The sequence below is a fragment of the Opisthocomus hoazin genome, chromosome 22, assembly GCF_030867145.1.
Source record: "Opisthocomus hoazin isolate bOpiHoa1 chromosome 22, bOpiHoa1.hap1, whole genome shotgun sequence".
NCBI classification, from domain to species: Eukaryota; Metazoa; Chordata; class Aves; order Opisthocomiformes; family Opisthocomidae; genus Opisthocomus; species Opisthocomus hoazin.
In genome coordinates this window covers 5315577-5343382 of record NC_134435.1, presented here as the reverse complement: position 1 = coordinate 5343382, position 27806 = coordinate 5315577, and the positions used below count along the sequence as shown (strand labels likewise).

The following is a 27806-nucleotide window of genomic DNA, read 5'->3' as shown; positions in this document are numbered from 1 at the left end:
GAGGAGAATAAAAGGAGGATCAGGATTTTGATACCTGCATACAGCATCAAGTGAGATCAGTTAAACCTGTGCAAACTATTCCACAGTTTATACTTTTACAGATGTTGAAAAAACAGAGATTGTGCAGTAAGGAGCCACCAAACATTATTTCAGGGAGGAAGAAAATGGCTTACAGCCGAGTGTGTTCAGCTTGCAGTGAAGATCAAGAGGCAATCAGATTGCTTTACAGGGAGGAGATACTTTATATTAACAAGTTCTTACAGTGAACAAAGAAAGATATACAAATATCCATCCGATGGGTGGAAGCTGGAGCTACATAAAATGAAATAAAGTAAGCCATGGATTTTTAATGGTGAGACTGGTTAATCCTAACCAGACTAGTGATGTAATCCCTATCACTTTAATGCCTTTTCGATTTAACAGATTGTTTCTGGAGGAAATACTTCAGCCCAACACAAGTTGCTAGGCTCTGTGCAGGAGTCTTAGCTGAAATGAAGAGCCTGACCACAATATCAAATCAGTTGGGATCAGGGCTCGTTGTGGCCTTGATCTTAGAGAATACAGAAAGGAGGGAGTCATTTTTGGTGCATTGAGTAGATTCAAATCCTCCGTTAGATCCTTGTTCCACTGCATCTCTTAGGGCAGCTACTGCCAGAGAGGATTTGAGAGAGAGATGCGACTGCCCAGGAGCAATCCGCCCTGCACAAGCTGACCTAGCGCTAAGGCAGCTCTCGCTCCCATGTTCTGAAGAACAGTAGGAACACGCTCAGTGCTCCGTACAGGTAGAGTGACGTCTGACTGATGCCTGTGAGACCTGTGACTAGGTTCTAGGTGTCCTTGAGCTTACCCTTTTAGTCAGCTGGGAGAATTTGTCATCTGCTGGTCAATTCTGAAACGGCCATCTAGCTCGGTAGATGTGGACAGAGAAGACTTAAAACAATAGGCAGTGAACTTTTGCTAGCTGCTCAGGGTCTCGACCTACACACTGCTTGCTTTGTGGCTATGCTTTGCAGCTTTATCAGTTACTGACCATTTTCTTGGTCATCATATAGATTAAATCCATGTAAATTCAGATCAACTAACAAATCAAGAAACAAGAATTATGTAACTCAAAACAGCAATGAAAATGCATTTTATTTACTTCCATTTCATGTTGTTAGCTATCACTTTTGGTGTAGGGGTTTTTAAAGGCATAAGGAGCAGCTGGACAAGCTCCCACTGGCTTTCATAGTGCTTTTGAAAAACCCCTTTACTGTCCCAAATTAAAGCTAAAAATCTTCTTCTGTGGAAAGTACAAGGCAAATCTCTCACTGATGTCACTGGGAAGAAGATCTGTAATTGTTCCCTTAATGTACAGTTGCTCTTCCCATCTCCCCCCGTCAGCTCCAAACTAAAAGCAATTCACTACTCCAAACCACACTGTGGGCTTCTACACTCAAATTCCTGCACGTGTCCTGTTCATGGAACCTCTATCGATATCAATGAGAGCTCAGTCCCCAGAATGACTGCAGAAAGCACAAGAATCTGGAAGTGTCCACAAACAATCTACAATGCAGATAGAAAAGTCTTGTTGTACATACGCTGGCAAAAACTAAACAGCTTTCTATCTAGCTCCTACTTGAAGAAGTTTGGTATCACTGAAGCTACAAGACAAGCTAACCTCCAAAGCTTATGAAATTATATTAAAATTTATATTTTCTCTGAGGAAATACCCCGAAGTCCTATTATCTTCAGGTAAACAAGTCAGTATTCCGTCTTCAACTTGTGGAATATCCAGTGCTTGTAGGCATCAACTGTGACCACTGCCAGGCCTGCAAAACATTGATACAGAATACCAGAACAGTGCTTTACCTATTGCTCTATCCGCTCTGCATGGCAGCCGTCCCCCTCCCAACACAGAGCCTCTGCTGCCGCAGAACCCAACACGTTTGTAACGGAGGAAGAGAGCTCATTTTGAATCAGCTAAACCTCTTCACTGGGTTGTTGTTCCCTGGCCCCGAGGTACAGCCTGACCACTCACAGTGTTTCCATGCCAGCCAGGGAGGAAGGCTAAAATCGCCCTCCTCGCACGGGATGGCGGCTGGTATCCGTACCACGTATCAGCACTGCAGCCTCAGCTGCCAAACCCTTCAGTGATCACCTTTGAAAATTCCCAGGCAAATTGGTTTGTTCTGCATCCCAAATACGGCAAGCCCAGCACGTACAAAGGAGATCCATCTACGCACCCGCGGCAAGCTTGGCGTGCTGAGGACGTCTGACTCGCTGCGGGCGTGCAGACCGGCAGCCCCCGTGCCAGCAGCTCCTCCGGACTCCGGCCGCTCCCATTTCCATGAGAAATGCTGCCAGGTACGGAGCCCGCTGTATACGGCACCTTGTGCCGCTTCACCTACGAGGAACTCTAACCAGCAGATCTCTGAGGACCTGCTGGCGGTACGTCTACCCTACCAAGCCCTTCTGTCACCCAAGCAGCCGAGACCTGTGGAAGGCAGAGCTCCTGGGAGCAGAGCGAGGTACGGATCCCTGGGCGAGGTGGCTGCGGTCACGACCTGCGCTTGCAGTCCTTCCCGGTCCTCGGCTGGGCTCGGTGCATTTGGCCTTTCTATTCTGAACTCGGTGTTCTTATCGATCGCATCGTGCAGCTAAGGGAGCTGCTGATGCTGTACGATTGCACAGTCTGAGAGGAAATCTGTTTAGACTTCCATGTGCTTCCCACACATGCGTATTTAGAAGAGTAGGTTGTTAAATGCTAAACTGTTTCAGAGCAGTCATGATCTTCTTGGGAAAAGTTAAAAAAAAGCTGTGCTTTGCTCAGCAAATTTATGCCACATTGGTTAATTATTTTCTCCTTACATATGAAAATGTTTATGTGGGTCTTTCGGAATATTTTGAGTTTGCAAATTGCTCGCAAGATAGATTTTTACTCAGAGGTAGTACTGGCAGTCTCGCTCTAAACTCGGTAGTTAACTCAGCCTCTCACCAAGCGTAGTGTGTTTTTTCCCCAGTAGACCTCCTTCCCCCACCCTGCTCTGGTTTGAGAGAATGCAAGATTGTTTTACAGGAATTCAGAAATGCAGCTAAACGTTACCACTCGATGTCAGCAGCAATAAAGATGACTGACAGGGAGGCTGCTAATGCTTATGAAATGTAGGTCAGCCTGAGACCGAGCAACGGATTTATCTTGATCACTAATATACTGAGTACATTAGCTTCATGGATTCCTCAACAGACATTTTGGTTAGCAGACTGAAGTTACGGATCTTGGGGGACTCTGAAGTCCAGCCAAATTTATGTTTTATCTTTGTTTTCTAGCTTACAAAACAAAACTCATTAGTCTAATTCAACCTGCCATAAAAGCACGGTGATGTCCATTATGTTAAGATAACCACGCCTGCCTGCTGCCCGAGAGCAGAGGACAAGCCACTTTCTTTAAGATTTCCTCTATTTAAAACTGTAGCTAATGAGCATCTTTCCATTACTACCAATGTCTTCTCTCCGACATACTGTAGTCTAATCCACTTTGGAAGCAGAGTTCCCAGACTGAGTCCTAAGGGCACAAGAACTCAGTTGAAACCCCTAAAAATGGGGGAATGGATTTTGGGGTAAAGGAGCAGCCAAATAACCCCCGTCCGTAACTCCAGCCCGGCGCTGAAAGCGTGCCGGCGGCTCCGGAGAGGCCCCTCGCCAGCGCGGGAGCCCTGGGATTCGGCCTCTGCTGATGGGGGCAGGTGACATTCATCAGTTTTGCAGCAGAATTGTGGTCTCGGCCAGTGAATTCAGGAATATTTCTCTGGGTTATGAAACAGGTGGCAGAGAAAACCTGGTCTGACTCCAGACGGAAACTGTTTCCAAGCCTTAATGCATTGGGATTTTAGGTTTCGGGTTTTTTGTTTTGGTTTGGTTTTTTTGTTTTTTTAAATCAAGACATTGCCACATGCTTTGTTTTATTCTCATAGGGGAAAATGCCTTTCTTGTATACACTGCTTCAAACGCTTGCTGTGTATATAATGGTGATGAATTTATTTCCATATGGCTTTTTCTCCTGTCTATTTAAAAATTTTTCCTCTAAGAGACTTTTTGATGTGTCTTTAGGAAACCAATAGATGAAATATTTAGGTGAGCTTTTGTCTTCTGTAATTTCATCAATTCAGCATTTGAAATTCTTAAGCAAACCAGCAAAACACGTGTGAGGTTTCAGCAGTGCAAGGCATCCTATGCAGTGATGACAGGTATTCTGTGGAGAACAACCCCTGGTTTGACCCCTGGTTTTAAGGTTGTTGTAGTAACCCGCTGCCCAGGAAGCTCAGCATCCCGCTTCAGCTGCTGCCACTGAGCACAGCTGCCTTGGCTGCGAGAGCTCTGAAGGAGATCGCACCAGCAAGGATGCAGTCTGCAGCGTTTATCTGTGGATTTTTATAGGTAGCAGTGGATTCGCAATCAGCCAAATATAGCGGACTCTTGGGCCAGGATGAAAGAACTCGCCCATCTGTAATGCATAGCTTAATTAAAATTTTAAGATGCCAGAAATTTGCAGCTTTATCGTAATGATAAATAACCATCCTTGGTCAACACAACTGTGCCTTCTTCGCCTGTGAATTCAGTACCTATTATAAAGGAGCATTAGCGCTTAGGTTTCCCGGCACTGAATGCTGATTTAATGCTGCCCTCTAGGGGAGAGCGTTTTTTAATAGAGAGAAACTGAATTTATGCTGTGATGCTGTCCCTTAACTGACAGCACACACAGGGATGGGCACACCTTTTGCCTAACTGTATGGTTTGAACAGATACTGGTTAAACAGGAGCACATAGATAGAAACGTCAACCTTTTTTCCAAATCTGGTATTTCTTTCTTGGGAAATACCATCATATTCTCACTTCTTTGGGTTTTTTTTCAGTCCCACTGTTGCCCTGCCAATTTATAAATATAAAATCTGTCTGTAGTGGGCTACCTGTCAAGTTTCCATTTTTAAATTTTAGAGGACGGAAGCTTTGAATTATTTTCTTTACAGACAAGGATTTATATTTAAGATATGAAAAAGTATTAATAACAAAAAATGATAAAATTGTAAAAATTTGCATGTCTCAAAACCACTTATCCTGGACAAATACTGTAGGTATCTGGCTGAATGAGTTTGGTTCCAACCTGTGGAGCACACCTAGGAGTGTCCTCAGTAGGCACCCAAGAGTGGAGTAAAACCTCGGTACTGCTTTGTTTCATTTGAGGCTCCTAAGTTTTACCTGTTAAGTATCTGCCGACGTGCTTAGTAGCACAGCCAGCCTTCCAGGTAGATTTTCTAGTGAGAGGTGAAATATTTGGATAGATTTCAAGAGGCCCAAGACACTTCAGCTTGCCAAGGCAATCACTGTGGCATATACTGACCTTGGCAACCTTACAGGACAGCATTTATGTATAAATATTTCTTGGACTCTTGTGCAATAGTGGTTTTTTTTTAAAAAAGGAAGGGGTGGTGGGGGAAGAAAACATCTGGTCACTCCTGTTAATCCAGTCTCACTGTCATTTACTGGAGTCTTTTTAGTTGTGTCCCTGGCACTGCAGTGAACCTGACAGTAATTAGTAGTTTGAAATACTTCACAGCTCTGCTTTGGGGAATCTACGGCAGACTGAAGTAAACCAGGGAGTAAAAATCCATTTCCTAAACTTTGTTTTCCTTGATCATCATTAACATTTGTAATCTCAAAATTACTTCTAGTATTTTCACGTCCCCAGGTGAACTACTTCAACTTCTCCACATGCTTGTGCACCACTAGAAGGCACAACAAAAGGGAGGTCTAACTATTGCCTAATCTGCCGCTAACGTAAGTGCCGAAAACTTGTCACTTGGAAATGAGTGGAAGAAGGATTTAATAGATTGTATGACTCTCTACTACTGTAGAGAGCCTGGGGCAAAACGACAGGAAAGCTGGGAGTTTTCAGTGCATTGCTGACCACGGAGTGGAGTAAGAAGTACATTATTAACATCTGCAGTTTTCCTGTGTCTTAGGACAACAGTCAATCCTGTTCGCTAAGTTCTGGTAGAAGGTTGTGCACTTTGGCGAGCGGTCAGCTCATTTGTGTGTCTGTGTGTGGCTTCTTATGCAGTAACAGTATTAATGAAGAGAAACTTAAAAGGGAGATGTCCCCAGTATCTGTAAATGACACTAATACTGCTTTGCTGCTTTTTTATATGCTGTTAAACACTGCATTGTATGCTCAGCTCTGCAAAGTGCATCTTACATGATGTTACTAGGTACAGGTGGGTGCCTATCAAACTTGTGTTTCTGCAATTACATAAAAAACCCTAGGGCCTGGTTTGGCAAAGCAGAAGCGCCCACGTTACCCACTGAATTTCCAAATTAAGCAGAGGAGGTAGTAAATTGCCATCAGCTAGAATGAGAGTGGGAGTCCTGTTGTGTTTGCTGGTTACCTGCATTAGATGGACTGCAGTTTTACAGACTATTTCCTAACGTAGCAACTTTTTGTGCTACCATGTGGGGTTCTCTTTTCCACTATCTTAAACAATGAAAAATAGTCAGTGATGCATGTTCAGCACAAAACACCACAGTAAAAACGGAATGCCACCTCTCTGTTGCATTAAGTTACTGTAAACATTGAAATATTTTAAAACTGGCATATATGCTAGCACTTCTGAAACAACATAATTTGAGAAACCATACCTGCTGGTATTTAAAATGTAAATGAAAATCTCACTTATTTGTATACAGTTTAGAAAAATACATGCAATGTGTGCTTTACCTGTCTGTTTTGAAATTATGCTGACAGGCCTTAATGCTCTACCATGTTGTGCAAGCGTCCCTTATTTATGTGAGTGGGGGCATCGCTCCAGTCAGGCTGTTCCGAGGAGACAGGGCTCTTCACCTGTGTGTGTGCCGTTTGGACACCTTGCGAAAATGAGTTTTGTTCTGAATGTATTTACATGGTATTTTATACAAAGCTGACTAGATCTCTGTAAAATGTTACCACCTTTAAAAAGAAATATATATAAATATTAAAAACAAAGAAAATGTACTTTACATCTCTATTTGCAAACTCTTTGTGATTTTTAATCATGTATATGCCATGAAAAGTATTTTATTTACTCATTTCTTTGGGGAACAACTACTTTTAAAATGAAGGCATTAATAACAGTATTTCTTATCCATTGTTTTAACATGTTAAAATGGTATTAATTAGTACTGCATCATTTATTTCTAGTTTAAAGCTTTAATGAACAGTACCTTAGCTTGAGACCTCAAAAAATATTTTTCTTGTGCTTTCTGTAATAAAAGCAAAGACTAGATTTTTAAAAATGGTCTCTCTGTACAGATTGCTTTTATGATTGTGTGAATATGTATAATGAACTCTGCATTTGTAGCCAAGAATAAACTTTCCAAATTGTAAATGTTCAGGTGGTTGTTATAAATAGCTACTAAATATCTTAACCAGACAAGAGTTCAAATAAAGATTAACGGCCATTATTAACTTTTCCTCCACTGTCTTCTGTTACTTAAAACCTGACTTTTATGCAACAACTGAGTTTGACTTTCTAAGTTCAATCTAACTTTAAGTGCATAGCAATTCGGTTTTGGATTCTCCATGTTACACAAAATTTAAATTGTTCCTGTGTTTATCAAATAACTGCAACTAGAGATAATTACTGGTGGCTATATCTAGTCAGCAACAAAGTCTGCCAAGCGTGTAGTTTTAAAAGGGTCTGGGTCTGCTACATTTTCTGGTGTCGTCTTTACAGATGTTGTTAGTTTAAGACAAAAGAATGTGAACATGTACTTCGAAGGCAAAAAAAAAAGTGGCATCTTTTAGAATGACTCTCGGTAAGTTTATGAATTTGGTTATGGGATACAGCACCTGCAGTGGCAGAGGACTCAACCCATCCCAGAACATCCTCCCTGGTTCTTCCTGTTTTTCTTTAATTCCAGTCAAACAGGAATGGAGGAATGACCATTCTAATCTGATGACACCATTTCCTCTTTTAATCCTAACTATTCCCTATCCTAAGACTGGCTCTTAAGTAGTGGGTCAGGTCTACCCATCTGTCACCAGCCAAACACAAGAGTACAACAGGACAAATGGTTTGGTTTTACTTTTGCTTAAATAGTGAAGTATATGTTGAACAACTAATACAGTTGCAACACCCAGGCTACACCTCAAATTTTTTTCAAGTGTAACAGAAACTTCCTCGATGTATAAGAAGTAATTCAAAAGATAGAGTGTCGTGATACAGCTGTAACGATGACCCTGAGGAGCCCTCAAGGACATGTTACTGCCCCGGAGGAGCCTGGTAACCACATGGGATCTGGGGCCACCACCAGGTCCAGTTCCACACGAGCGGCCAGCAGCCCTGCAGGACCCCAGCAGGTGCCGCCTCTCCCCCACTTGTGCTGTGGGACCTCAGAGATGAAGCCACCGCTCCCGATGCCGTGCGGGAAGACCCCAGCGTCCCAGCCGGAGGACCCCGAGCGCACCAGTGAGTTCCTGTTCCGCCTAACGCTACCTTTCGGATGTTGTGGGAGCAGCGGGGAGGTCGGGGCTGGGCTCTGTGATGAGGGAGGCGCGCTGTCACAGCAGACGCGTGCGCTGCCCGTGTCCCTGCGCTGTCCCCCGCCGCGGTAAGTCGCGACAGTCGGTACCCCCTCGGCGCGCCCGCTCCCGACAGAGGGCGGCAGCAGCGCCCAGGCGCGGCCCGCAGGGGGCGCCGCAGTGGCGGGGCGGGCCCTCCCCTCCCCGGGCCGGGCCCTCCCCTCCCCGGGCCGGGCCGCCCTCCCAGGAAGGCGGCACCTCCCCGGCCCGGCCCGGGCGCCTCTGAGGCGGCGAGAGCGGCCATGAGGCCGGCGCAGCGCTCCCGGCAGGAGACCCTGGCCCTGCGGCGGCAGCTGATCGGGTAAGTGCCGCGGGCAGGCAGCCGCAGCCCCTCGGGCCGGGGGAGCGGTAGCGCCGGGCTGCCCGGGGCGCCTGACGTGGCTGCAGGCGGGCCCCGCTGGCCGGCTGCTCGGTCGGGTCCCCCCGCACGTCGGCAGCGGCGAGCTCCGGCTGCTCCCGGGGGTGAAGCCGCCCGAGTTCTCGCCTCGCCGGAATTTCGGGTTTTACACTAAACCGCGGGGCAAGTCGGTGCTGGCAGCACGCGAGGCCTGATCTCGGCGGGGTCTGCGACGCTAAAATCTATAAAACCTGTGCCCGGCCGAGCTCTGCGCCGCTGAGGAGGCCTCTCCTCAGGGCTCCCGCCGCTGCCGGACCGTGCTGGGCCAGGCAGGGCCTCTTGGCTGACGCGGCCTTAGAGCCTTGCAGGAAACATTTTATTGTATCAAAAACTTGATCGAATTAACACCACGTGTCTGCCCGATTTGATAGACTTGAGTACAAGCTGCAGTTCCAAACTTCCAATTACTTCTCTTCAACTAGCCTAAAAAATTCTCGGGGCCGCAGACTGCTACCAGGAATGGCAGCGGAATGAACTCTGTATGTTTAATTTCGGGAATGCTTTCATGTTGTACCTTCTATATTCAAAATCAAGGCTACTTTAATCTGTAAATATTTTATGAACCCAGAAGTTGGGCTGAAAGCAAATGCTAGAATTAGAATTGTGCCATTGCACAAACCTGGAGAATAATACCATTTGGTGCATTTAATTTCTTTATAACTGATTTGCTATGTCGCTGGGAACAAAGATTCAGCCCCTGAAGTGCTTTCTTAGCATCTGTTGACCAGTCAGGATAACTTTACAAAAAACCTGACTGCTTTACCATTCTGCTGCCAGCTCACACAGAAAGTGCAGGATTGCTGGGGGGGGGGGGGGTGGATAGTGAAGCAGTTTCTTACTTTATCCTTGTCGTTTTTTGTTATTGTTGTTCATTTGACAGCAACTTTCCATTTATGGGTCAAATTATTTTATTTTTATATAAGAAATCTTTTACTAAATGAAGCATGAAAGTTTAGCGCTGTCCTTCAGAGTCAGATCTCTTGGGCAGACATGTGTTTCCATTTTACTTGTTTGGCAATTTATTTAAAAAAAAGTGAAACAAACCAAACACACTTAAGTAGACCCAGCCTTATAGAATTACTCAAGCTTTCAGCTAAGGTTAGTGAAGCTTTCTACAGATGCAACAATCACCTGCACTACCGCATTATCTAGAAAATCAGGACCTCAGCAAGAATATAATGAAAGCAATCACAAGGTAAGAGACACCAGGGATGATTTCAAGAACACAAAGGGCCGACAGCGTAGACAGTAAGGAACTGCAGTGAAGACAGGATGAAACTACAGCGAAGCCACAGCTGTGTGCTGAGGCTAGATTCCTAGTGAAGGATTTTCAGTTCTGGAGCGTGTTTTTTTCCCTGCAACTCTTAACAAAGTTTGACTTGATCGAGAACACAAGGCCTGCTCTCCTCCCCCTCGTAAGCTCTGTTTTAGGGGCCAGGAGGACGGCGTGTGCCAGCAGACTGGGGAAACGTCTTTCTCTTGATTAACTGACTGAACTGAGAAGTATTACCAGCACAATAAACTATGGGACTTTTAGAATTCACTAAGATTTATTTTGCTTTCTGATGCTTGCCATAGCTCTTCCTGCAAGCTGTTTTTTTCTAACGATCCGGTGAAGATCGTGAAGGCAGAAGGCCAGTACATGTATGATGAGAACGGAAGACAATACCTTGACTGCATAAACAATGTTGCTCATGGTAAGTTAAAAGTCAGGTTATTTGAGACTATGTTTTCTCCACAGAACAAGGAACAATCAGTACTTTTTACCACTGCTCTATTGTGTCGGAGGGAGGGGCTGTTTAATTGGAAAAGTGGAAGAAACCTCTCCAGCCTATAGTCTGGGAAATTACAGTTCATGTTTGAATTTCTGTGTCTGTGCTTTCCAGACTTGCTTCCTGTTCTGTCTTCCTAGAAACATACTGATCTAAAATTTAGATTTTTTTTTTCTCGTGAAAGCTCAAGTAAAGCACCTAACTGTAAGACTTACAAATGGCTTGACCGTCTGTTATATTTATAAAAGTTACTTCTAAAGGTACTGTGGCGGGACCACTGCTCAGTGTGGTGCCTTATTCGTATATTACGAAGTAGCCATTTCTTTCTTACAGTATTTGAAATCTCTCTGAACAGTCAGTGCTGTCCCTAGGCAGCAGGGCTAATAATTCTTTGATAGTAAAGCCTACCTGCACATACCCTTACCCCTTCCTAAATTATTCAAATATCTAAATCCAAATACCAAGTTAGACACTATTTGTTTTAGCATATCAATTTCCAGTATTCAGCTACAAACCATAAAATACAGTAACAGGGAATTTCAAACTTTCTGAGTAAAAAAAAACACAAAGTTTTAAGTGAAAGCTTTTAAGGTGTACCAACATTGTCTTCTGCTGACAGTATCATTAATGCCCCACTGATAAAATACGATCATCAGTGATGATAGCTCTGTACCAACAGAGAAATCTAAGTGTTAAGTTTGTTAACGAACACACGCGTAACGTGGAAGAACTCTCAAACCACTCCCCGCTCTCTCTTGCAGTTGGACATTGTCACCCTGATGTAGTAAAAGCAGCCCACGAACAGAATCAATTGTTAAACACAAATTCTCGTTATCTTCATGACAACTTGGTTGATTATGCACAGAGACTCTCAAAAACACTACCTGAGAAATTATGCACCTTTTATTTTTTGAATTCAGGGTAAGTGAAGTATATTAGACTCGATACTGTTTTCACTAGTTATATACAGACTGTAAAATACTTCATTATCAACAGCAAACTGCATGATCTGGTGTGGATGACTAGGTACTGACAAAAAACATGGTTTGGGGGTTTTGTTTTTGAAGAAACTGTGGTCCTTTTTACAGCTTCAGTGACTGAAGTTCATGTTTAGTGAGCTCTCTATTGGGAAAATAAACTAGCCCTTTATTTAAGAAGGGGTTTATAGGCCTTGGACTATAAAACATTAATGTAAATATTTACTGTATTAAGTTTCTGGTCTGACTTGTCTTCTGAACTGAGAATTACTTCTGTTATCAAAATTAAATTTAACAATGTATATTTCTGCTTGGGGGCAGGGTGTATTCCCAAGCAAACTACAGCTAAAAAAAAAACCCAAACAAAAAAACCCAACAGTTTCCAAAGTAGTTTCTGTACTCCAGTTTTTTAAGCTGGATTCTGTTCTGGTGAATAGTCCTACCTAACAATTGCTGATTACTGAGAGATCTGCAAGTAACATGCATAGAGTTCTGTGCGTTCTCTGCAGATGTAAACAGCATTGCAAGGGGGGGTCAGAACTTCTAAACTCAGACATCCACAATGGAACACTTATCGAATTTTTCAATTGTAGATCTGAAGCCAACGATCTTGCCCTAAGATTGGCACGACAGTATACAAAACATCAAGATGTTATTGTTTTAGACCAGTAAGTATATTGGCAATTTTATCTGCTGTGGGGTACAAGGCTCAGTTTTGGTCTGTGGTCAGAGCATTGCTGAAAACCTGTTGTAGCAGAAAGATTGTAACCGGAAGTTGAGGAAAGTGATTTTTTTCCCTGTGGTCAGTATTTGTGAGTCCAGCCCAGAGAACTGTGTCCAGGTTGCGCTCTCCAGTACCCAACAGACATTAACATACTGGAAGGAGGCCAGCAGTGGCCTGCCACAATGGGTCGGGAGCCACATGAGGTTAGGAAAATTGGATTCCTTCAGCTGTAAGAGACAGCTAGAGGAGATCTTACTTTAACTACAACTCTCTAATGGGAAGGAGCAGAAAAGATGGAGCCAGGCCTGAAGATGTATGGTGACAGGAAAAGACGACAATAGACATAAGTTGAAACCTAAGGAATTCTGATGAGACATAGGGAAAAACTCTGTTACCGTGAAGGTGGTCAAATATTAGAACGGGATGCCCAGAGAGACTGGAAACTCCATCAGAGGAGGATATTTGGAAGCAGGGCAGACATCTGCAATCTTGTAATACTGCTTGTGACTTAATACTTCTGTGATGCCAGTCTCTGGCCCTGGCAAACCAGTGACAAGGCATACTGTCCCTCTGCATCTCCTATATTCAGAAGTGCAAAAAAACCCAAATGCTACTAAGCTGATTGACAGAAATCTCAGAGCTTTTCTCAGCTCGAGTGTGACTGCAGTCCCACCAGGGGACAGAGCCTAGCTCCTCTGTAGCTGTCAGTAATGCTAAGCCTAAAGAACTCTTGATACTGAGGAAATTACTGTTTAGTTCTGCTAATTGTTTTTAAGTGCTTACCATGGACATCTGACATCCTTGATTGACATAAGCCCATATAAATTCAGAAATCTAGAAGGACAAAAGGAGTGGGTCCACGTGGTATGTACTTCAGCCTTGTAACTATCAACTACTTGTCAATTTAATGAAGTCTTATTTAACATATACTGAATGTAGGGTACTGTTCCTTTGCATAGGCTCCTGTTCCCGACACATACAGAGGACTTTATAGAGAAGACCATGAAGATCCAGTAACAGCCTATGCTAATGAAGTGAAAAATATTATTGAGCAAGCACATAAGAGAGGCAGAAAGGTAAAATGACACTTCCTTACCCATTTGTCTTGCCTTTAGAAACGATCATGGCTGCCTGTCAGTGCCATTCAGGATTACTAAGTGGTACGGATTTGTCAAAAAGCAAAGATTCCATAATGATGGAAGAACCTTCTAATGACAAGGAGCCTGCTAACTGTTAACGCAATTTCCACAGCTTTCTGTATTGGGTTCAAAACATTATGTGCTGCATATGTTTCAGATTGCTGCGTTTTTTGTTGAATCTCTGCCAAGCGTGGGTGGTCAAATCATTCCACCAGCAGGCTATTTTCAGAAGGTTGCAGAGTAAGTGGTCATTCATTATCTTAACTTTTTCAATTTAACATACTTCCTAAATGTAGATGATAGAGAATTTCTCTGCCTTCACTAACATATAGCTTGATAGGCAGAAAATGGCCTGCACGTTCATGTTAGAATGTAAACTTTGTATGGCAAAGACCTGCTTTTAGACACTTGATATAGAATATAGGCCTGTACAAGTTGGTTTCCTGGAAGTCTGCAAAGTAATGCTTTCTGCATGTTCTTTAACAGTAAGCATAGTTCTGTTTCCTCTTAAGAGACAGTAAAATCTCTTATGTTACAGGCACTTGCACAAGGCAGGAGGTGTATTTATTGCTGATGAAATTCAAGTTGGCTTTGGCAGAGTTGGCAAGCACTTTTGGGCATTCCAGCTTCAAGGAGAAGATTTTATACCCGATATTGTCACTATGGGAAAACCTATAGGAAATGGGCACCCTATTGCCTGTGTAGCAACAACAAAAGAAATAGCAGAAGCATTTGCAGCCACAGGAGTAGAGTATTTTAATACAGTAAGTAAAAAAATTGCCCAACCTCTCCTCCTCTACAGGAGTCTAACTATTAAAATTAGGTAATCCTGCAGTGGTTTCATTATTTTTTATCACGCAGAGTTACTGCTGTTTATATTATTTCGATCTTTCTAGTATGTAACTTCCTATTTACTGGCTCTATCTGATACAAGTGGCAGTATACTCATTAGATCACTGAGGCTATACTTTCAGTGACAAGACTGCATCTTTCTTTCCTTTCCCTGGCTATGTGTGTTCTTTTCCTGAACTCAGTTTGGAGGCAACCCTGTTTCATGTGCCATTGGATTAGCTGTGTTAGATGTGATTGAGAAGGAACACCTTCAGGCTCATGCCACAGAAGTAGGAAACTTCTTGATGAAGCTACTCAAGGAGCAGAAAATCAAGCATCCCATCATTGGTGATGTCAGGTATGAGTGCCTTATTTACACTTTTAGCTGCTTTTTTGTTTGGTTCAGTCAGCCAAATAATCCAACTGATGTGGTTTTAAGAAAGTCATTACATCTGTGTTTTCAGAAAAAAAACAACAGCCTGCTGTACATCAGATTAAAACAAACCTGAGCTTATCTAAAGTCTGATATACTTTGCCACTCTAGGTCAGTACTGCTTTATTGATTTATTAGTCACTAAAGGAATCCACTTTCCTGTTTGAACTCTTTAAGTGCACAAAGAACAGAATTAATGAGCTGGATGGAACATATACTTAGCATTATGTTCTGAGCAGGTAAAAGTCTGTACTGTATTACTGCATTTCTTCAAAACAGCAGTACCTTTTCTATCACTAGCCAAACATCAGGTAATTCTCATGCAGTAAAGGTTTGGTCTCACAAAAGCCTTTCTCAGTTTTTTCACTGCACTTGCAGTTCCTTCCTCTAACAACACAGATTGACTGTTTTTGTTTTTATAAAGGGGTTCAGGCTTATTCATTGGAGTGGACTTGATCAAGGATCAAGCAGAAAGGACCCCAGCCACAGCAGAAGCAGAGTATCTCATAACAAGGTACAAGGGACAATCAGGTAGTTCCTCAGTGTGCGAGGCAAGCATACAATTACAAAGTAACCTTGCCACTCAGTAGTTGTTAAAATATAGCCAAGTGGCAGAAAAAGAAACCAGTCAGTGCAGAAAGGCATTGTCTGGACAGCCTGCATGCTGATGCTTGCAAGTTTTTCTGAACTACATGCAAAGGTAAACATAATCCTTTGTTACTGCTCTTTCCAGACTTAAGGAGGAATACATTCTACTGAGTACAGATGGCCCAGGAAGAAATGTGCTTAAATTCAAGCCCCCCATGTGCTTCAATATGGAGGATGCAAAATTTGTTGTGGACACAATTGACAAGCTACTAACAGGTAGTACAGATCAAAACTTCCTTATAGAGGGTTGCTGTTGGACTGCCTTAAAGTCAATGCTAGACTGCTGAGCCTGCTTTTCAGAAGTGCTAAAACAGAACTGAGATGGCAGATGCTAGGCCCATAGGAAAACTAGTCTTAGTCAATGCAAGTTTAGCCTTCGCTTCCGAATTGTTCTGTTTAAAAGTTCTCCAGTGAAACTATTTATTCCACAGATGCACATGCTTTTTAAAATAACTTTGTTCTGGCAGAGGCTGATGTGTTTACCTATCTGAACAAGGGCAACTGGTAAAAGCTGTCCCAATTTCATTCTTGAAAGCCACAGTCTGTGTGCATTTGCCACTGCTTTTGCACAACTTCTGCACACTCAGTATTAACCAAGCTGGTGTAAAAACTTGTCTCCAAGTCCTGAGTTTGCTAAATTGTTGCTTATTCTCTCTCCAGATATGGAAAAAGAAGGTCTGAACCAACAGAAAACATCCACTTGTTCTACCTGAGCAGGTATTTATCTATATTCATCCTTTACTATCTAAAAGCCAAGGTTCCTAAACATAACTTTACAAGCGTTGTCACTGGCAGTAGAGCAGGACTAAGCTTCCTCAGAGATTGCTTTTACTTGAAATTAGTTTGCAGGAAATTCTGTCAGTCTAGAAATGTGGACCAGACTTGTGTACATCTGACATTCAGAGCTACCTTCCATCAGAATCTGACACTTCTGGCGACACTGTATGTATTCATTTGTTTGCAAGCTAGGTCCAATGCATCCCAGAAATGCCTGCTGCTAGAGCATGCTGTGCTTGTCTGGGAAGTTTTAAGAGTGACTGGGTTTAACCCTTAGCATACAAATGACATGCACGTCAAGCCAAAAACGTAGCTTTTATACTAGCTGCTCAGTGCCTTAAGTCTCCAGCCAGAAGCTGTTCTGGCTGTGCAAACTCCTTCTCAACACATCTCTCAACTGCCCTGAAGGGCAGGAGCACTGTGGATTCTGCATGCCACAATTTGGGAACCTCCACTTACACTAACAGCTTTATGAAGAGCTATAAACAGTACTTTTACTACTATAGCTCCTGTTTTACTTAACATCTGACTTTGAAATAGTATTGCCTTCTGTTCTCTTGAGCATTTTTTGATTACTTTGTAGGATCATTTGAGGTTCATGGCTGTCATCTCATGCTTAAGCATCAGTTTACCCCTATACCCAGAAGTCTGTGGGCATCAGTAAGACTGAGACCTGTCAAGTCTTCCAAGCCTTGTAAATCTTAGTACATGTTGAGGTCTCTATCTAGAGTTTGCTTATAGAGAACACCCAGCTGCAACTCATTCTGCAACACACTCATGAGAACAGTGTACACTTACAGTTAACACCTTGATACCACCACCCTTTGGTACACTTGGTCCTTCTTCAATCTACTCTGACTAAAAGGCAACCACGTGGTTTTTAATCAAGTGCCCAGTACAACCCCAGGTACCTGGACAGGAATGTACCTAATGTAATTGTTGTGATCAGTGTAATCACTGGTGGCCTCAACCACCATACTAGACTCACAGTGCTATGGCCCTGAGCTAAGGAGAAACATGCTTTTCGTTCAGTGCAATATTAGTATAGCAGGCATGAGAAAAATGTGTTAATATTTTATTTAACAAGTTAATGGAAAGACATACAGCTGTTTGTACTACTTATTCTTGAGAACAGAAAGATTACTCAACAGTGCCAGTTCAACTGTGACTTAATGTGCTTGTCTGCCATCTAAACTAAGCAATAAAAATGCATTTTCTACAGGAAATCAAGAATGCAAAAAGCCTCTTACTAAGTACAGTACTAGTATGGCACTTACATATAATGTAAGCGACAATGAGGCAGTGAAGTAGATTGCTTTTAATGATGCTTTTACAAAAACCATAACATTATTTTCTTTCCATAGGTTCCAAACAATGTTCAAGACCTACTAAGAAACATTATTCTACTATAATAATGCACATTTAATCTTCATCCTAGCATGCCTTAGACCAGATAAGTTATCTTTGATTTTGTTATTTTCAGTTATCTTGTTATTAGTAAAAGCTTTAGGAGAAATAAATTTTACAAGAGCTTGTTTCAACTCTGGTAGAAGTGTGGAATTGGCTTTTATTTAAAACAGCATATCTAAAACTGATTATAAAGGAGTATTTCTAGTAGCTACTATAAACTACATTTTCTAAGTTCATGCTCTTTTAGGCTATGACTTTTTGAAAATTAAGACAAGCCAATCTTTGTTAGGGTTTTTTTTTTTTATCTGCTGCTACCTATGCAAATGCCATTCTGGCTGCCAGTACACACATTCTTTCCCAGGCTCCTCTGACCAGTTTCATAACAAGGTCCCTAATAGCACTATATCCAGCAAATGGTCTCAGTGACCAGATTCAGTCAAAACTTCAGTCCCAAATTCATAACAAACACCTGAGGTACACAGAGCTGAGGGCCATGGCTCCCAAATCAGTTCTTATGAAATACTCTGTCCTCAAGAAATATCCAAGTAGGACTAGTAAATTAAGAGTACATTACAGCCATAACCAACAACCTTGCATACAAGCCCTGGCTTTCACCATGCAATTATTTGTTCTTTGTATCACAAGCTTTTCATGCAAGGAGGAAAAGGAAAGCCAGCTCTGCATTTAAGTACCAGTATCCTCAGTTTCTGCTTAAGGCCACATCACCTGTCACGGAAGCATCACCTGAGAACCTACTTCCAAAAACCACCAAGGTAACAACCAGCTGACAAACTATTGCTAATGCACTAGCCAGAAATACTGCAGCAGTGTGGTCCTGATAACATGCAAGTTCCCTGTGGGAAGGCAAACTGCTAGCTAGAAAAAAAATATTCTGCTACCCCTTACTTTGTAAGAACAAAAAAGTAGAAGGCTGCAACAGAGTAAAGCATTTAAATTTTAAGTCTTGAGACAGTAATACTTTTAAATACTGTAACTCATGTTTCAGTGGTCTGCAATTTTTTAATTTGCAAGTTAGGCATTACGTTACATACTCCAGCTGTAAAGTTATCATGTCAACTACCAAATTTAAAATCTGCTGCATTTTTTATATTCAAGATTTCCACTTAACCCCAGAAAAGTCTTACAAACTTCTCACTTTACAGCACTTTTCCAGGACAGCCAGCAGGGAGCAGCATATTATAGTCCCTGCAGGAATAGCTGCATCCCTTGTTTAAAAAAGTGAAAAGGTCACCAGTAACATCTGTTTATATCTTGTCTTAGTTACTTTGTTCAATTCCACTTGTGGTTCCTGTTTGTTCAAACAGAATTTATTACAAGAATAAAACTGTCAGATTTTAGCTTTAAAAGGGAAGTAAAAATATAATTGATTATTGTAACAAAGATTAGAAGTTTACTTTGAGCAGCAGCACTTGCTACTTCTTCATAAATCTGAGATTGGGACTTACTCTGCAGCAAGGCAGGCAACTCACATGATAGTTATTGCCTTAAAACAGTAGTAAACTAGTCAAAAGAGAGTGTATTTCTAGCTGGTCACTAGAGAAGGAGCTGCCTCTTTAGAGGTAGCTTTATTGTTTTTCCTTCCACAACTTTAGTGGAAGTTTTTAGCCTTTTCTGATACACAAAAAGGCTGCAAAAATTCAGACTTTGCGTTGGTAATTTAATTTCTATCCTGTCTTTCAAGACAGGCATGTGTACCATTAAGAACTTGTAGAAAAGTCTCAGACTCAAGACAGTGAAACACGAAGGAAGTGCAGCAAGCTTCTTGCACACCTCCTAGCTTCCTCCTGCAGCCCTGTCTAGGCTCCCAAGTCCTACCTGAAACCTACGCCTCCTCTGAGCACAGCCCTACAATGCAGACACCAACACAGTTACGCTGAGCCTCCGTACTTCTCTAGAACATGAACCACTGGCACACCAACACAGCCTCCACAACAGCTAGGGCTTTCTGCCCAAGTTCTCCTCCATAACCTCCAAGCAGAAGTGACCGCAGATTTTTAGCCGCCACTTAACTGCAAGCAAGCACAACTACCAATACAGCCTTCTAGTTTTAAGATTAAAAACATTTAAGCACAACTCTTCATCTATCAAGGTACTGCCATGAACTATGTTCTGGGAACAGTATACTGGCGTTTTACTAATACGTAAGCTGAAGAATGGCACAAGACACTAGATTACGCCTTTTTTATTTCAAAAGCTAGGATAGCTTCAATATCCATGTCATGGTGAATCAGAACACATGTAAAATACCTTACAATACATTAGATTCCAAAAAGGTACCAAAAAGTACAGTAAAATTAACACTTCCATTACAGGAAATGTATGACACAAAAACAATACAAAATAAAAAGGTGGAAAGTGACACTGGTTCCCTAAGATGCATCTCATTCTGTACAACTGGAGTAATGCAGAGTCCATAGTAAACTCCGAGAGGCAGTCCCTAGATGCAGAGCTGCAGCTTTAAGCAGACCCTCAAAATCAGTTTCAGTTTAACCTATTAATAAAATCATTAATTAATATCTTCAGCAAGGCTGAAATTTACACACCACACTGTCTAGACAACTAGTTATCTGTAAGTATTAAACATGTAAAACATTTCCAGGGAGCTCTTCCAAGTAAGATGCACATTTAACAGGCCATAGAAATTTATTGTAAAGTTAAATTTGGTACAGAACTGAAATATCCATCTACAGCATTGTATACAAAACCTATGCAGCCATTTTCCAAAAGAGACCATGCCACTGCATACCTGAATAAGTTTGATCAATATGGCTTGTAGTTATTCTGATGACCACCACGTCTTGGTGTCTTCCCGTAATTTGCACTGCCTTGACCTATGAATAAGAGAACAAATGCATTAAACTGCTAATTAGTTATGTTTGCTTATACCCAATACAGTTCTCTTTACTTACTGTAATCATAGCCTGGTCCATATCCATAATACCCATATCCTGAATAATCATAGCCTCCATAGCCACCATAACCTTGCTGATAGCCGTATCCTTGATTCCCATAACCCTGGTTCCAGTAATTGCCATAACCTTGATTCCAATTTTGACTTTGAGCTATAGAAGGGAAAACCATCCACAAAATCCCATTTTAGTACATACAACTTATTTAGAATGTGTCCATACTAAAGTAGTGCGTGTAGTACTTACCGCCGCCTCTTCCACCTCTGCCTCTTCCTCCATAGCTACCTCTTCCTCCACCGCTACTGAACTGTTGCTGCTGGTATACTTCTTTTGGCTGTGCTACCTTAATCTCGCACTGAAAATAAAAAACAAGGAAGAGTGTGTATACTGTCTTGCAGCAGCAGCACCCAACCTAACCACCTGGGAAAGCTAGAGGTTACTCTAGGGCCAAAGGAGGTATACGTGCTGTGCTCCATCACCTGACCAGGACCAATGCGTATCCAGGAGCACCTCGTTTACTGTGCCACCTGGGCTAAGGTAAGGCACTGCTGGCCATTCAAAGCAGGCCACTACTTTCAGAGGATTTTATACCACCTATTCCCTACCACCAGCTTCCCCATGGAACAGAAGAGTTACCCATTATGGGCCATTCGAAGCAGGCCACTGCTTTCTGAGTATTTTAATACTGCCTATTCTCTGCTACCACTTCCCCCGTGGAAGAGGTGCTGAGGCCACCACTCCTGTAGGAGCCACGAGGCCGACCTCTACCCTGACACAGCCTCCAAGAAAAAGCTGTTGCTGTTGGACCACTTCACCTGAGCTGTACTGAATGAACAAGGCTCCAAGAAATGCACCAGAACGAGTTTTACTGACAGCCTTTGTACACCCATACACTGAGCATCTGTGTTGGACTGTAAGTACACTTACCAACACTTGAAATCATCACTTATCAAATAATAAACAGCTAAAAACAACCAGAACTGACATTCCCAAGACAGGTTCCCAAGCTGCAGTTCAAGCTGTCAGCCAGCTTCCTAGTTCCTGAATCTGTGCAGTCTCAGATGAAAGCTACTGCTGCTGTGAAAGGAACAACGCCCTGAGATAGCGGCACCTGAGCAAGCCTGGCTTGGAATTCTTCACACTGGAACTTTAAGGTAACCTACTCTTTGTATTTATTATCACTATGACATGAAAACAAGCCACAGTTATAAGATACACAGATATAATTTCTCACCTCCCCTTGCACACAAGAATTTATCTCTCCTGAAAACAAACTTTATTGCTAACTACAGTGTCTTGACAAATGCCAGTGCATTAGGTTTGCCGAAGTTCATTCTGTGCTGTAAAGAGCAGTCTTCAACTAAGTGCAATCTAAGTCACTGTGTCAGACAGCATGATCAGTTATAAAAGGGCTTTTAAGTTAGCATGTGGTCAGCACTGCCCATGGAGCAAGAGAAGAGGGACACCTCCAGCCAGCACACATTATTTGCCTCCAGTCCTCTTAGCTTAACACATGAGCCTGTTGGCCATTCCCACAGATGAGCCCTGTCAGCTGTTCAGAGCATCTCGTGTCACTTCCACAGTAGTTCACACAACCAGCTGACCACATACAAGTTGCCATAAGTGTACATTTACTCTCTGCATCCTTGTACTGAGTTTACTTGACAAGGTTTTGGTAGCAGGGGGTGCTTCAGAGAGAAGATGACACCAGACACTGCCCCCATGTCAGACATAGCCAGTTTTGGCCAGCTGCTTACAGTTAGGGTTTGTAAGCCTTGAATTTATGCAAGTGCTCTATCAGAAAATAGGTGTGTATTTGTTGAAATGGCTTATACTGCTAGACTGATACATAAATAAGCCAGTTCTTCCACATGTATTTAATGAACATAATTAGATACTTTACACACAAAAGCCCCTGAAACATGGCAAGTATTAAAGCCACAAGTATTGGCAAAGAACTTCGATAGCCTCTGTAACAGAACTTATGGCAAAAAAAGAGTGGTAAATTGCAAGCTGTCCTTATTGCAATTTGGATACCTTGAAATCAGAGGCCTGCAAAATGCTTTTCAGATTATAGATGTAGTGATATTATAGCTAATAACTTGGACAAAAATTTACAAGTCAAAGTTTCTACCTTGCTTCCACTGACGTTGTGGAATTTCTTCTCCAAAACCTTCTTCACCGGATCCTCTTCCTTGAAAGTGATGAACACAAACCCCCTCCTTTTGTTGGTCTTTGGATCCATTGGAAGTTCAATTGCTTCAATCTGAAGACATGAAATGCTCTTTTCAGACTTGTATTTTAGCAGAATAGTTAAGCGCACAGCATTTGGGATAGCAAAATGGAAAGGAAGTTTCCTATCTATCTATCTATGTATGTTATGCAACACCAAAGTTGCAATATTCTTAAGAACACTGGCTTTCAGACCAGAGCTTTCAGTTTCACAACTCTTAAAAAACAACTTTAGCATCAGTTAAAAAGGTTTGAGTTAAAGACAAGGGTATCTAACCAGCAATGGAAGCATCTAGCATCTAGTGCAGTATGTGCCTGCCTTGCTCTCAAGATGGGAAACCTCTGGATCAGTTACAGGCAGCTTGATACATCTGAAGTTAATTTGCAACTTGGAAATTATTACTAAACTAAAGAGCAACTGGAAACTGTACGTTTCAGTGGTTACCAAGATAAAATTACACACCTCTCCAAACTCTCCGAAGTATTCCCTGATTTTCTCTTCTGTGGCTTCTGGGTTTAGTCCACCAACAAATATCTTCTTCACTGGATCCTTTTTCATTGCCATGGCCTTCTTGGGGTCAATTAGTCTTCCATCTAGCCTGTGTTCTTTCTGTTCCAGAACCTGAAACGTAGTTTGATAGGATTAACTCAAGCTGAAAAGTTTCCTCTAGAAGTTAAGAATCCAAAATATGAAGCTTTAATTCACCTTTTCAACGCTCCCAGGTTCTTTGAAGAGAATAAATCCAAAGCCTCTGGATCTGCCTGTGTTAGGGTCCATCTTTATCGTACAGTCGGTTACCTCACCAAATTTGGTGAAGTAATCTTTCAAGTCCTTTTTGCTTGTATCCCAACTGAGGCCGCCAACAAACATCTTCCTGAAATTCCAAAGAGGTAAGAGCTGTTTAGATTGAGGAAGTACTACAGAAAAGCACATGCAGCAAGATGCTCCCAGTGGTACACACCTCAGCAGCATTGTCAGAAACAGGACCAACTGTTCAAAGTTAAACCCTTCTGCATCCTGTCAAAAGCTAGTGATTCTGTAGGAGTGCGCAAGGTGGGTTTCCCCCACCTTTTAAGGGAATGACACAATGCATCCTTGAGTTTATTACGGGCCAGAAGAAACAGTGAAAATTGCCTGAGGTATTCCTCACCAGTAACATACGTTCTTTCAACAGTATTCTGTTCTTTGGAACAAAGCAGTATTGATTATCAAGTACTGCCAACGCAGTTTTTGTAAAGAACCTAGGATCATTCCCACTGCTTTGAAAGCATTCTTAAGGAATCAAAAGCAAAATACTTGAGCTCTTTTAGGATTTGGACAAATGGCTGTAAAAATTTTAGTCCTAAGAATGATCTGCAAAATTTAAACCAGGTATCTATGACCTCCAAGAACAGTCACATACAACTGATGGGACTTTGGACCTGCCTTAACTACTATGTTGTGCACTTCTTCCTGCTTAGTTACTGAACCTAGTTCTATCTTCGTCAGTACTACAGGAGTATCTCCACCATTAGTCTTTATGTTATGAAAGGCCAATACAGGGTTTCCCTGCCCACTTTCCCACACAAAGTATCCTGTGAAGCATCTCAAAGAATACTGGTGAAGTGCAATACAGAAGTGAAGCTAACAAAACAAAACGTAGATCAGTCAATAAGGCACTTCTCAAATGCCTCACTTCAAATCAAAACATTAATAACATGGCTGTGCTTTCTATTTTCAGAGTTTCCGAGGTAACAAACTAAACTTTTAAAAGCATTTGAGCCTTTTTATCTAACTACAGACTAAAACAGTTTAAGTTGTTATTGCTCTGTTTGGAGGCAACCTAGATTTGGTACTAGAAGCTAGGAACGCTTTAGAAACTATATTTAAATAAAATGGCTTTTGTGTTTATGTTTAACTCCAATTTGCTAGAGCTAGCATCCATTTATGTTCAAAAGGCAACATGAGGAAAACACCTGCATATGCTATGGGTTTTTTTGCCTTTTTTCCTTAAACTGGATGAAACCATAGCCTTTGTAGGCTAAATCCTTATTTTTTTAGAAGATCAAGCTATGCACTCTTCACTGACAAATGCAGCACAGTACACAGGGTCCGAGTAAAGTCTGTGTGCTTCTTGCAACCATTAAAGTAGAGCCTTACAAAGTTTATTAAGCCTTTCAGTAACAGGTGAAATAAACATAATTTGATGGACCCCTTCTCATCACAACAATCACAACAACCAAGCACGACTGCTACGATCGGTAGAGTGACAGTGGTTTTCCCTAGTGTACCCTGTCATCATTGACTACACTTAAAGAATGAGCAAGAGAAATTCAGTGGTTGGGGGATGACAACAATTTGTCTTGAGGCAGCTTTAGTTGCTTTATGCTATCGGGTTGGGGCTGTGGTACACACACAGATATTGCCACATGCTAAATTCACCTCTTGCCACAGCAAGAGATATTACACTTTGTAATACAGTCCTTTGTTTTGTCATTGGAATGATTGATCCCTACATATATTTAAATAATAATGTAGAGCCTTTGAAATTCAGACCAAATTCCTAGTGTTTGGCTTTGCCTTCAGAGGCCACACAAACTGGACTATTGCACTGTTAACGCATAGTCTCTTTTTTCCCTCCTGAATGTATTAGTGCAGCTAAATCAAAGCATGTTTCACCTCTTAACAAAACACTCTTAATGTCAGCATCCTGAACTCTGCCTTGGACAGCTCTTGTTTTAACACAGCGCTCAATTTTCCACATAGATCAATCCCTCTAAATAACTACTTTTCTCAGAAGTTTCATTTCACACGGATTTGGGGTTGAAACTTGTCACCTCCCATGCAAGAAAGGGAAAGAGTATCACCCACTCTTCAGGGCAGAACACTAAGAAAGTAAAATTCACACGCAGCTAGAAGGCCTGGTTCTCAGTCCTTCTGGTGTCTGCAAAAGGTGCATCCGGCCCTAGCTTATAGGAAACTTGTGCAAGTCTTACTCCCTCCCTTACAGCCAAAATCTATTGCGCTGCTGTAGCTTCAGCTCTCTGTTCGACCTGAGGGATGCGACCCTCTGGTTCAGGGCCACGACAACAGAGGGAGTTCCAATTAAATACATGGGGAAGCTTCAATAACAAAGACCCACTTCAGAAACAGGCAGGTAATTTTCATGTCAAACGCATATATTCATAAACAGGCCAACCATAATAGGAAAGAAATTACTCTTTTGTACACAAGGATGCCACTACCAAAACACAGCGAAACTACACTGACTCCTCCAGCAATCACTCAGAAGAGATAAGCTGTTTTCTGACAATGCTGCGAAGTAGCACACCAAAATCGCTCTTACTGGTTTAAACACGCTGCACATCGTCTCAATCACGCTGTTTTTCCTTTAGTCCCTCCAAAAATACTTAGTTTACCCCGACTAGCTTCTAAAGCTGGGACTATTTTTTTTTACGCGCGTTACACAAAACACGTTCGCATTTACACCGACGTCGGTGGCGATCGGTCACGCAATCCCCAGAAAGTTTGAACCAGCCCAACCCCACCCCCCCCCCCCGACAGAAAACAACTCCTTCCACCCGCTCCTTTCCTCAAAAAGGGTAAGGATAGGGAAAACGCGGGACGCGGAGGAGCCAAGGGAAATCCCCCCTTCCATTTTACAGCCCGAGACGGCAACAACCCCGCTCGCCGCCCCTCCCCCGGCCACCACATGGCGCCAACAAAAGGCAGCTCCAGAACAAAGGAAGCGCTGGTGCTGCAGGCCCGCCGCCTCACCGCCCGCCCGATCCCTCCGCAGCGGGGCCGCCCGCCGCCCTCCCCCGCCCGAGGGCCGCGGGGCCCGCCGCGCTCCCGCCGCCCCGCTTCGCTCCCGGCTCCCGCCCGAGGGCCCCGCCGGCCGCGCTCCGCCGCCGCACATGGCGCCCGCGGGTGGAAGGGGGGGGGGGGGCCGCGGCCTGCTCCCGCCCAGGCGCTTACCCCGCGTCCTCCTCGTTCTTGCTGGCGTTGATCTGGTCGCCTTCGGCTCCGTTCTGGCTGGCGGCCGTCCCCGCTGTTCCCGCCGCCGGTCCGGCTCCCGCCGCCGCCGCCGGTCCCGCCGTCGCCGCTACCGCCGCGCCCGTCGCCGCCGGAGCCCCGCCGCTTTCGGCCTGCTGCTCTCCGGCGCTCTCGGCCGCTTCGTGCCCGTTCTGGGTGGCGCCGGCGGCGGCCGCCAACTGCTGCTCCGCTTCGGACATGCTGCCCCGTCCGCTGAGGCGAGAGGGACGACAGGCGCCTGCGAGAAAGGAAGGCGGCCCGCGGGTCAGCGAGGCGGCTCCCCCCGCCGGGCCGGTCTGATCCGGTCCGGTCCCGCCCCTCCCTCCTTTTCCGCCGCCGCCATCCCGCTCATACTCACTTTAAAACCCGCTCCCAATAAAATCCGGGCCGGCCGGAATCGGATTAAAATCCCCCAGGCGCTGGAGCGGACACCCCTCCCCGCGGCGCTCGGCTGCTCCGCACCGGCCCCGCCGCCACCGTCTCCTCCCCCCGAGACACGTACGCTCCGGCGCGGAGCCTTAACGCGTGGCCTCCTTTATAGCGACGGAGCCTCAGCCACACAGCAGTAAGGAGCCTTTTAGTTGGCCGCCGCCGCCTGTCATTCACGCCGTTCGGCGTTTCCTGTTGGCTGTTCGGCGAGGAGGGGGGGGTGAGGGCCCGCGGGACTGGGCTGGAAGAGAAGGCAGGGCGCGCGGAGGCCTCGCGCCTCTCTCCTCAGCGCGGCGGCCGGCCCCGCCCCGCCCGGCAGGCGCAGGGTGGCGGTCGGTGGGCCCGCGGCTCCGGCGCGCTGTCCCCGGGATGGCGGGCGGGGAACGGTCCCCCGTCGCCCCGGCGAACGTTAACCGGCCTCGCCAGGCGCCTCGGGAAAATCCCAGGCGTGGCGGGGAGGAAGCCCAACCCCTGAGGGTGCAGGGCCCCTCGGAACGCT

General features: G+C 43.7%; 2 protein-coding genes across 4 annotated transcripts; one reads left to right on the top strand and one right to left on the bottom strand.

Annotated features, from left to right (window-relative positions):
* Positions 1-222: 222 nt before the first annotated feature.
* Positions 223-27448, bottom strand: HNRNPAB (heterogeneous nuclear ribonucleoprotein A/B). 3 transcript variants are annotated; one of them, XM_075441892.1, is made up of 9 exons: positions 27237-27443; positions 26822-27116; positions 23570-23738; positions 23327-23485; positions 22766-22897; positions 20878-20986; positions 20632-20784; positions 20469-20553; positions 223-1811 (listed from the first exon to the last, which is right to left on the bottom strand). In XM_075441892.1, the coding sequence occupies exons 2-8, from the start codon at positions 27076-27078 to the stop codon at positions 20483-20485; spliced, it is 1050 nt and encodes a 349-aa protein (XP_075298007.1). In that variant the 5' UTR covers positions 27079-27116; positions 27237-27443; the 3' UTR covers positions 223-1811; positions 20469-20482. The 3 variants fall into 3 exon arrangements, with proteins under 3 accessions (XP_075298007.1, XP_075298009.1, XP_075298008.1); XM_075441893.1 differs by lacking the exon at positions 223-1811 and adding an exon at positions 17352-20213 and having other exon boundaries at positions 27237-27448; XM_075441894.1 differs by lacking the exon at positions 20632-20784 and having other exon boundaries at positions 27237-27437.
* PHYKPL (5-phosphohydroxy-L-lysine phospho-lyase) lies at positions 8790-17745 on the top strand. The gene is made up of 13 exons (XM_075441891.1): positions 8790-8894; positions 10569-10687; positions 11524-11683; positions 12333-12407; positions 13240-13327; positions 13423-13539; positions 13760-13842; positions 14141-14366; positions 14637-14791; positions 15291-15380; positions 15600-15730; positions 16175-16231; positions 17656-17745. Exons 1-12 carry the CDS (start codon positions 8836-8838, stop codon positions 16225-16227), a joined length of 1356 nt encoding a protein of 451 aa, XP_075298006.1. The 5' UTR covers positions 8790-8835; the 3' UTR covers positions 16228-16231; positions 17656-17745.
* Positions 27449-27806: the final 358 nt, after the last annotated feature.